Genomic DNA, 11,685 nt, shown 5'->3' on the forward strand with positions numbered 1-11,685 from the left:
ATTTCTTAGTGAAAATTTAAAAGGATAAGTGTCACAGATTATTTCCTTATACAAACGCAGATAAATTTGTGATAGTGTGAACATAGTTATCATCAATGATCACCAAAGAAATGTGGCACCAACGCCGAAATACGGCGATAGAGTGTAACCCACCCTTAAGAGACCTGAGATGATTAGCATAATCAATGATGTTAGCAGACACGAAGCAAACTGTGCATACCTTTCGACATGTATGGCAGTGCGCTAGGCAGTAAAATAATAAATCTCGGTATGAACATTGGCTTGCCTCAAGCATTTTAAGCTTAGTTTGTTCATTACGATCGTTAAGCTTGAATAACATGTTTTGCAGTCCGTGTACTAACTATCAGGTTTATATTAATACGTTTATTCAATTTCACTGACACATAAATTACTAGCTGATACACTTACTACTGTACTAACGATAAGCAAGGAGTGGATATTTCACTCCCTCATTCAGTGAGATGGGGAAAAATAAAAGGTCAACCAGGGTACAACTGCAACTTCTTTATATTATTTTTACAAACTTCAAAATTCTGTGTTTTGCTTTTGTAAATGTAGATCAAATCTGTGAGTTTTTTTACAATTTTTTCTAATAACTAAATTGTAGAATTGTCAGAATAGTGTGGCACTTTTTCATGTGGCAAAAAATCATTCCTGTGTAAATAGGTATTTTGCAGTAGGATACAATTTAGTGAATTAAACAATATTATGTATCATTTCAACTCATCTTGTTTCATCTTAAAAAATGTACTTATGAATAAACTGGTTTTTGATAGAGTGTAGACGATTTCTGTTTAATCATGCTTTCATATGAAAAAGATATAATTTGCAACTCAATAACAAAGTTGAGTTCATTGTTATTTTATAGGATCATGATATACTTTTTAAAACTTATATACTAGCGTTAGGGATAATATGTATATAATACTTAGTCGCTTATATATTACAACACTTTTGAGCTGTAGTAGTTAAAGAACATAAACACTAGTCATCTCTCAGCCTCATTACTGACTACAAATTTTAGTTGCAAACAAGGGGAGATAACCCACATCAACTGTTTTCAAATATTTACAAATTGAAAAATATTTGGTTTCAAATTTTGTAACATTTTAAAGCTTGTAATTGTTGTAAATGTAGACTTTATTTACTCCGCTTCAATATAGCATGACTTCATGCCCCCATTAGTTGCTTATTGTTTACCTACAGAACAGTTGATTGAGTTCACTTGTGAAAATAATGCCTTCTGATCTAGCTAGGTATACATAATCAATAAATAGATAAGTTTGCGCATTGTGTCTTTTCGATGTGTTCATTTAATAGTCTGCATTTATTATTCTGTTAAATGTGTTATGTGCTTGTATTTGGCTGGAGCAGGGGACAGTTTTTACTCAAAATGTAAAAAATATTCTATAAATTGACGATACTAACTAGCTTGACTTATAAAAATGTTGACATTATTATTAACGACAAAATAAGTTTTTAAATTGTTATATTGTTAGGCACTACCAATATAGTGAAATTAAAATGCAGAAATTCTTGATGTTTTCATTGTGGTTTCAATTTGATAGTTTAAAATAATTTGTGTTTTGATGTTCTAAAATCTATTGATCTTGCTTTCTTAATTCAACAGGTTTTAAAAGATTATGGCAGCAGTATTTCAAAACAATAAGCAATAAGCAATATACAATAAGCAAGAAAGCAAAAAATAGACTTAGGCTACAACAGATTGATTGTGCTGGCATAATAAAGTGGTGTTTTACAACACTCCTCCTAGCAAACAAGGAACCAACTACTGAAACAATAGTGATATTAACCTCTATAGTCAAAATTAGCTGGAGCTCAAAAGTTGGTCCTGTACCTCAGGAACATGAGCTAGTCACTGGTTCAGTTACCAAAAGGAGCATTTACGGTGCTGAAAAGGACATCAACCCTCAATCAATATTTTGCAAAATCTCATAAGCAATTGATCACAATAAATGCTATACCAAAATAAATTCCATTTGCAGTTAAGTTCACAAATGGGAAAGCAGCAAGAAAATTGTGAATCTTGCATATTATGACAAAATAAACAATGTCTAAATGCCTCTGACAATGTGCACTCAACTCTAACTGCTCTCTATCTGTGATTATTTTGGTACTAAATTTTTTATAGCTTCATGTTAGTAAGATAGCTTTTTTAGTACATGAAGAAATTGCCTTACTAATTTAACTCTTTCACTGCTATCCAGGTACAAATTTAGCTATCGACCTACTGTTAGCCATTTTACTGAAAGTTGCTGATTTCGCTTTATGATATGTATACAATTTTTTCAACTTGAATCTCCATCTAAGAATATTTTTGTTATTCATGTTCTGTTGCCAACATGTGAAAAATAGTGCTATGCAAAAATTCAATGTCTTTATTATTTTCATTGCTAAAACTTTGTGAAGCTTCGATCGCTACCAAGGTAAAACTATCCTTTTCAATGTTTCTTACTCTTGCAAAACTATTACTTTGAGCACCATCGTAATCAGTTCTGCCTCTTTAATTATCTGTGTAATCACTAACACTTAAATATGAATCAGCTATAACTTCATCAACAAAAGTAATTCTCTGTTTTTTAGCTCGGGATCTTGGGCTAGAATATCGAGTTACTTACAAAAGCCATAATAATACTAAATTGTTCATACCTCAAAAGGAAAAAATGTTTGTTTTCAAGTTGGAAATTACAAAACTAAAAGTTAGCAGTGCTTTGTGAAATTGAGCTAAATTTATAAATAAATCTTTGGACAGTACTTTCCGTTCAATGAAAATCATAAAGATTGTTGGTTATGTTGTCAACAAATAATAAAATTAGGCTTCTCCGCAACTGCTGAGAAATTTGCAACAATGTACATATGGCAGTTGACCATGGATTTTGCATAAATTTGCATATGACAGTAAAACAATTAAAACACAGCTTTAGAGCCCTCTTAAACCTGTCACTGCCGTATGCGCATTTATGCTAAATCTTTGGTTGACTACTGTATGCGCATTTCGCGACTTTTCCAGCAATTGCTTGGTAGCTTAATTTTATTATTTGTTGACAACCTAATCAGCAAACTTTAAGACTTTTATGATATTGATATAGTGTTGTCAGAATGTTCATCTATACAATTAGCTTCAAATAATGAAACGATTTCGAATTTTTTGTTTTGGGAGTTTTCAACTTAAAAATAGACATATTTTTGACCATTAAACTATTTAGTGATATTATAACTTTTGAAAGTGCCTCCCAAGTTAAAATGAAGAGCTGCTTATGTTGATGACATTATGGTTTATTTAGATTTTAATGATTACACAAATAATGAGAATGGCTGTGCTGACTTTGATGGTGGTGAAAGTAATTGTTTTGTACGAATAACAAACATTTTAAAGGAATGTTATAGCTTCGTAGCGAACGCAGTTTGTCATAGCTTTAGTAACGCGCATGATATAGATGCATTAAATAATTTTTTGCATAGCGCTGTTTGTTAACAGGTTGAAAACATGAAATGCGTTACAAAATTGTTTTAGATAAGGTTTGAAGTTAAAAATACATTTCATGCACAAAAATGGCAATTTTTAGCAATATGGCCGGCAGTAGTACGAAAGCTAAATATGTACATGCATGGCAGTGAAAGTGTTAAAAGGTTAATGGGCTTAGCCAGGATTTGAACCGGGTACCCTCATCACCCAAACAAGAAGTACATTGTATATAACCAGTAGTTCAATTCATAAATATTGTTGGAAAATCTAACTCTTTGGCAGAAAAATCTGATACAACAAATCAGCCAGGGCTAAACCTGAGCATCCTTAATGTATAAAAATCTGATAAACTTTGCTGCTCATATCAACTGCAGCAAAAATATACATGTAATTTGATCAGCCTTTTAGCGAGAAGACAACCACAAATGATAACAATGTGCAACTGGCTTGTAAGCATTATTCAATTTAGCAAAAGCAATAAACAAGTTCAGTAAAAGTAGCAAATTATTTCGCTACTTTTTATTCAAAACTCCCTCAATATATACAAATTTTCACATTATTAACCTACTAATATATACAACAATTTCATGTGACAAAATAAATATTTACTGAGTGCTACCCCTCTCTTATTGCCTGTAACATATTCAAAATATTTAATATTTCTGAGTCCTAATTTAATACCAAGTTTACAATTGTAAATTGGGAATTTAGAGCATTGCACATAATTAATATTTAGTATTAGTTAATTTTTCACTTGCATTACAATCATATAATACCTACCGATTAATGAGTCATTTTAGTTTTTTTGCAATAGCTTGATAATATAGTTTGTTAATTTATTGAAGGAAGTAGATAAAATATTAAAAAACTGTTACAACTGGAAGTGAAATTTCTAGTAAAACATCCTCTAGAAGAAAAATTTTACTGGTTTACGCAGTTATTTAGAAACCGTTTTTTGTAAAAAGAGTCATAAAGACGTTAGTATTTTAGCTGCTAGGGTTTCTGACACACCCTATGCAATGCCGAAATAACCACCGCCATGATTTAACCCTTTTGCTTCCAAAGACGCATTTATGCATTTTCTAGGGTCGAGTGCCACAGACGCATAATTGCGACTTTCCCGGTATTTGTGTAGTAACTTCATTTTATTAATTGTTGACAACATAACCCACGGTCTTTAGAGCTTTCAAGATATTGACAACATTTTTCAAAGATATCTTTATAAAACTAGCTTAAAATAAAAAAGAAATTTTAAACTTTTGTTTGAGAGCTATCAACCTAAAAACGATTTCGATTTAGATTTTTGTGATTACACAAATAATTAAAGTAGCGGCAGTGACTCTGATAGTGGTAAGAGTAACAGTTTTGTCCGAGTAAGGAACATTGTTGAGGATCGTTGTAGAGTTTTTTGGAAACTCTAGGTTTTGAATTCACTCAGGATTTTAAGAGAGACGATTTCACTGGTTAAGTGTGCAGTTCACAATCTTTATTTTTACCGTGAAACCTGAAATAACATTTCAGTACCATTTCTAAACCAGCTTGCAAAGCACAATAATTATGAATGCAATAAAGTATGAAAAGTTACAGTACAATAGCAATTAAAAGTACTGAACATCAAATGAAAAGTGACAAGAAACAACATAACATGGTATTATAAAATAAAATAGCATATGCAACTAACCTGTAATCTCTAATAAATAATCCTTTAGTAATTGACAATTGAATAATTAAGAGTAATTATTTAAATCTGGCTGCCTTCTACAGAAGTTAGAAAATGTCACGCTATGAGTTGAGTAAAACCTTAGCTTATGACTCAACGCCGGCAACTATCATTGGTCATCACGTATTAGGCCAATTTGACTTGGCCTCAACTCTAGGAATGCTAAACTAATAAAATTTTCTACACTCCCATCTAAATTTCTTAAATTTATTGTAATAGGCCTTCATAGTTTTTGTTTGTTTTTGGTTTATTGATTGTTGATTAATTCACACTAAATTATGGAAAATGAATAATCTTACATGATATATAGTTTCTAATCTAAGTACTCAGCAAAACTATTACACTGTGTACTGACCTCTGCAGAACAGTTGGTGGGTGCATGGGTAAACCTTTTTTATCAAGAAATCAGTTCCCTATTTTGATTTTTAGGTTGCGCACCAAGCCGTCTGAGCCTGAAATAGTTTCAGTCACTCTACCTAGCTTCCAATCATTTCTAGCTGCCTGGTTGTCTTTGACAATGACAATGTCTCCTACTTTGACATTTGGTCTCGTCCTTGTCCATTTTTGACGGATTGTTATGCTGTTTAGATACTCCGTTTTCCATGTTTTCCAGAACTCTTCTGCTGCTGCTTGGGCTATCTTCCACCGTTTGCTGCTATAAAAATCATCTTCGGTGAAGTTTCCAGGCGGTGATGCCAGTAATGATTGACTTTTCATGGTCAAGATATGATTAGGCGTAATCTTATGATCCTTGGGATCGCTTGTCGAGGTGGCGGTCAGGGCCTACTGTTGATGATATTCCCTGCTTCATAGAAAAAAGTTCTTAGGGTTTTGGTGTCTAGTTTGTTTTTCAGCTTAAAGGTCATTGCATTGAGTACTGCTTTAACCAAACAAATCATTCTTTCCATGGCTCCTCCTTGATGACTTGCCTCAGGTGAGTTGAATTTGAAATGAATGCGGTTCTCTAGCAAGTATTGCTTAGTTTCCTTACTGGTTATCTCTAATTGCTTTTCAATCTCATTCTTTGCTCCAACAAAATTAGTTCCATTGTCACAATATATTGTTTGAACGGGCCCTCTTAAGGCCATAAAGCATCTCAGGGCTTGTATTAAAGTGTCTGCATTCATGTCGTCTAAGACCTCTATATGAACTGCTTTAGAGTAGAGACAGGTTATCAGAAGTCCCCCATCTTTTCAGATCTGTGCGCTTGTCCTTCACGTAATAAGGTCCAAAAGTGTTGATTCCAATGTTTGTGAATGGAGGAGTAGCCTCCATCCTTTCCTTGGGGAGTTCTCCCATAAGTTGTGTCTCTGGTGCCTTTCTTAGTGTAGCACAGCCTACACACTGGTTAAGCACGCGCTTTACCACACCACTTCCATTTACCATCCATATTCCAGCATATCTAATTGCTACGAGTGTACTTCTCCTTCCTAAATGTGATATTTGTTTATGGTAATACACTGTCAAAAGATATGCTAGGTGAGAGTTTTAGGAATGATGATAGGGTATTTCTGCTGATAACTCAGTGTTGAAGCACTGGTTCTCCCACCAACACGAACTATACCTTCATCATCAATCTTAGGGTTGAGCTTGATGAGAGACTTCTCCTTCTCCTTCATAGGATAACTCTCTGCTTGCGCCATCTTTAAGATAAGTGCTTCAGCCTCTTTCAGATCATTGGTTTTCAACTCTTTGTACATCCACTGTTTCTGTTTGACAAAGCTCTTTAGCAATGCTATGCTGTGCACTAGTTTCTTCCAACTACTGAATCGAGTGAATTTTCTCATTATGCTTGGTGTGTTGAAAGTAGCCATGGTAACTAGTCCCTTTTTTCGCACTTCTGTGTCAGATTCATTAACTGTTGTGTTGACCCAATTTTGCTTATTGAAATCTAGCGCAACGGGGTCTCTGAGAAAGGGGGGCCCATTCCATCACATGTCATTATCAATGATTTCTTTAGCACTTATTCTACGAGAAGCTATGTCTGCTGGATTGAATTCTGTTGGAACGTAATTCCATTGTTTGGGTTCAGTTGTCTTCCTAATTTCACTTACCCTGTTGGCAACATACAGATGAAACTTTCTGACATCATTGGATATGTACCCCAGCACTATTTGAGAATCACTCCAGAAAGTTTCTTTGTCTACACTAAGCTTTAACTCCTTCCTTAGCACATTGGCGAGGCGAGTTGCAGTTACAGCTCCCTGCAACTCAAGCCTAGGAATAGTGGGCTTTTTTAGTGGGGCTACTCGTGATTTGGCTAAGATCAGGTTGTACAAAATTTTTCTACTGTCATTAACCTGTTTAATATATGAGCAAGCTCCATAACCATTCAGACTTGCATCACTGAAGTGATGCAATTCAGTGCTCATTATGTTGGTTTCTGTTTTGAAACATCGTGGTATGCTCAATGCTGTTAGATTGGTTATTTCAGTTCTCCAATCTTCCTATTTTTGTTTGTCATCTGAACACATGAGTTGGTCCCATAGTTGTTCTGAGGCAACTACTTTCTGGAGAATTTGCTTTCCTTTCAAAACCAAAGGTGAAATGAGCCCCATAGGGTCGTAAATTTGAGCTATGGTTGAGAGTGCGCCTCTTTTAGTTGATGGTTTGTTTTGTAGTTCTGGGATGCCAAAGTGAAAGGTGTCAGTCTCTAAGCACCATTTCATTCCAAGCGTTCGTTCACTAGGAAGTGTTTCTGTGAGTAAGTCTATAGCTTTAGTAAATTCACCACGCTCAGAAATAGGTACTGTGGCTAGTACTTCCTTGTTATTAGAGAGAAATTTGTGTAGTCCTATGTTCCCTTTTGAGCACATTTCTCTTAAGGCTGTGATTAGGCCTTTAGCATCTTCAGCAGTAGCAACGCTTGTTACACCATCGTCGACATAAAATTCATTCTGTAGAAACTTTGAGGCAAGTGGTGAGAGGGACTTGTAGTCATTGGCTAACCTTCGCAATCCAAAGGTTGCCACCCCCGGTGATGATGTTGCACCAAACAGATGGACATTCATTTTAAACTCTTTGACCTCACCCCCATCATTCATCCACAGAAATCGTAAGTAGTCTCTGTGCTCCGGAACTACCAGAAAATTGTAGTACATTTGCTGAATGTTGCATGTTATTGCTACAGGCTCTCGTCGAAATCTGATTAGTATGCCAAGTAAGGAGTTGATGTGATCTGGTCCAGGTAATAGCATGTCATTTAGTGAGACTCCATCGAACTTGGAACTAGCGTCAAAGACCACTCAAATTTTTCGTTTCTGTTCATGTCTGACGCCAAAATGAGGCATGTACCATACTTGAGCCTCCCCAGCAGCCGATTTTGCCTCTTCAGCATGCCCTGCCTTGATCAGGTTGTTCATAAATGTTGTGTATTCGCATTTGTATTTGAAATCTTTGGAGAACTTTCTCAGCAAGATGTGTAGACGATGTTCAGTTTGTTTCTTGTTATTGGGTAATATAGGTAATGGTGATTTGAATGGCAAAGGCATGACATAATTTCCAGCTGCATTCTGCTGAATTGATGTCTCTAAAATTTTTGTAAATTTGACATTGTTTTGAGATAAGTATGAATCCTCATTTGTGTCTTGGAAGTCTCTTTCCAGAATATTTAGCAACCGTACATCTTTGGACGTGTCTGCTTTATAGGCTGTTTTTTTCTAGATTTTTAGATGGTTTCTAGTGTACCTCCACACATAGTCCACCCAAATAGTGTTCTTACTCCATAGGCTTTGCCCATTTTTCCATTAATTGCTGGTCTTGTTTCTAAAGGCTGAATTACTCCGGTGGAGTTCATTCCTATTAGAAGTCCAACTGGTATGTCCATCAAGGGTGGGAATTGTGTTGCTATGTTCTTTAGGTGGTCTAGTCTAGCAGCCTTTTCTTTAGTGGGTAACTGATTTCTGTCACAATATATGTATTCACGCATGTAGGCACTAATATGTGCATAGCTATTTGTTAAATAACCACGCAGCATAATGTCATCAAATCTTTCGATGTCTTCAGTTACTGGTCCGTTAATGGTGTGTATAGTGACGTTTTTCTCTGTTTCACTAGTTCTCACTTTTAATGTTGCTACTACATCCTTTGATACATAACATGCGTCCGACATGTTGTCAAGAAGAGCGTAAATTAGCATTTCACAACCTGTGCCTGCTGAGATATAAACAGGTACAGCCATGCTTATTAAATTGTTCGCTTCTGTTATTTGAGATTTCAGTACCTTAGTGGTACTGTGAGCTTTCATTGTTTTTTGTGGCTTTGTTTCAGCATCAGCCGGATTAGATCCACCAGTGTTTGAAGTTGCCTTGCCATACTGGTAGTTGGAGTCGTGATTAGCCGTGGCATGTCCTTTTTTACATTTCATACAACTTATCTTCTTATCACAATCCTTCGATCGGTTGCCATGCCCTAAACATTTGAAACATAGTCCATTCTTTCGAATAAGTTCTTCCTTTTCTGGTTTGGACCTTTTTTGGAGACGGTAACAGTCTGCAGTGTTGTGGTTAGTTGATTTGCAACAAATACATTCCTTCTTTTGTTCAATGGAAGCTGCAAAACTTTTAATGGCTCTGTTTTTTGTGCTATTTATGTTATATTTATTTTTTGTGGTTTATCACTCTGATTATATTTGCTTGGTTTATGACTCAGTGATATCATTGTTTGTGATATTGGAAGTGTCATGATGTGAGCTTCTTCATTGATAAATTCTGCAAATTCTTTGAAGTCTGGAGAAGTTTTGTTAGCCGAGTCAGCTTTTGCTACTACTCTTATCCATTTAAGCCTTAGCCACTCAGGAAGCTTTTCCACCATCCTTTCATTTTCAATGCAATCGTTGAGAACTTGCAGCGTTTTAACACACTGCATGGCACTCCTTAAATGACTCAAAAAATCTCCAAAGTCTCTCAGGCCTAGTCCATCTTTGGAAGCAATTTTTGGCCACTTGTCCAGCTTCATTCTGAAAGACCGAGCTATGTTTTGTTCATTTCCATACCGGCTTTTTAAAGTTGTTCTAGCTGCCAGATAGGCATCATTTGTGTTTGTGCTGAAACGTCCTTCAACACATAACTTGGCTTCTCCTTTCAGAAATCTTTTGAGATGTCGAAGTCTGTAGCTACCCTCTATATGTTCAGCACAAAAGTAGGAATCCAGGTCTACTTCTCAATCATTGAATTCTAAGACATTTCCTTCAAATACACTGGGTTCTACGGATTTATGTGAACTTCTAAATGTTGCTGTCAGGCAGGCTGCTAGTTGTTCTACAACTGATAGTTCTGACTTTGTGGTGTCAGAAGTAGACATGGTACTTTTTGACTTATCTGGTAGAGCTCTGGTTGGGTTTCTTCTGCTCTCAACATTCACACCTATCTGCTCAGTAACTCTAGCTACTTTTCTGCATGATTGTGCTTGTTCTTGTTCTATTCTGGTTGTGTTGTGTCTGTCTCCTTCAATAGATGGCAACTCAGGTTCCTTTGTTTGGTTGACAGCTCTGTTAATTTGTTCTACGCTATGCATTACAGAGGATGTTGATGAATAGTTAGAGCTAGATTCTCTCTCTCTCTTACCATATCCTCAAACAGCCTTGCTTGTTCTTCTATTTCTCTGTTGGCTTCAGCAATTTTCTGTTGAGCTTCCCGCAGTTGCAATTCTTCAAGCGTTTCCATGTGTTCCTCTACTGAATCTTTCAGAGAATTAGCTGTGATCACAAGGCCATCATACATGGGATTTATTTTTTCTATCATTTTATTTGGTGCCATATCAGTACTACATAGAGCGACTAATTCATTATACATATCATGAGTCTCGATAATTCTAGCTTCAACATTGTCACAAATTTCATACAATGTGTCAATAGAAGTTTCTCTTATTACATTATGCTGGACCTTATCAATAAGTTTTTACTGAGCCATGATTTGTTTGGTTAGTTTAAGGTTTAACTCAGAAATTCGGCTTTCTCTCCCAATGTTAGAAAGTTTTACCTTTCGTCGCAAGCGCATGCTTTCGCCGACTACACTGGAAGTGAGAGCGCTATTGAATTCCCTATCATTATTTGAATTGGCTATTTCCTGTGTTTCATTAGAAGTCAAGTTTTCATTACTGTCATCTATTGAATCTATGTTTAGAATATCATTATGCTCACCATCAGTGTCGTCAGTATGCAGCATCGTGGAAGCGTCCCCAACCTCAGACATGCTGACATAAATGGCCAAAAGCGTGCTGTTTAAAGAAATCGCCGACGTGAGTCACAAGCTACAGGTTGCCAGAAGATAGGTACATATATAACAAAGTTAAAATGAAAACTGCATGACAATAATACCTAAATCTAAAATAACCAATTGTATGTATATTAGTAAAATGCTAGTTTAAATTAATGGTTCTATTCAGATACTCACAGTTGACTTTTGCTAAGATGTAATGCAGGCATAGATCTTGATGTCTAAAATGAAAATGAGTTAAT

General features: G+C 35.6%; 2 protein-coding genes and 1 pseudogene across 2 annotated transcripts; all 3 read right to left on the minus strand.

Moving 5' to 3' along the window:
• Positions 1-7,159: 7,159 nt before the first annotated feature.
• LOC137397169 (uncharacterized) lies at positions 7,160-7,600 on the minus strand. The gene has a single exon (XM_068083459.1). The coding sequence runs from the start codon at positions 7,598-7,600 to the stop codon at positions 7,160-7,162; it is 441 nt and encodes a 146-aa protein (XP_067939560.1).
• Positions 7,601-7,675: 75 nt separating this feature from the next.
• LOC137397170 (uncharacterized) lies at positions 7,676-8,425 on the minus strand. The gene has a single exon (XM_068083460.1). The coding sequence runs from the start codon at positions 8,423-8,425 to the stop codon at positions 7,676-7,678; it is 750 nt and encodes a 249-aa protein (XP_067939561.1).
• Positions 8,426-8,473: 48 nt separating this feature from the next.
• LOC137397171 (uncharacterized) lies at positions 8,474-10,984 on the minus strand (annotated as a pseudogene).
• Positions 10,985-11,685: the final 701 nt, after the last annotated feature.

This window comes from Watersipora subatra, chromosome 5, assembly GCF_963576615.1.
Source record: "Watersipora subatra chromosome 5, tzWatSuba1.1, whole genome shotgun sequence".
NCBI classification, from domain to species: Eukaryota; Metazoa; Bryozoa; class Gymnolaemata; order Cheilostomatida; family Watersiporidae; genus Watersipora; species Watersipora subatra.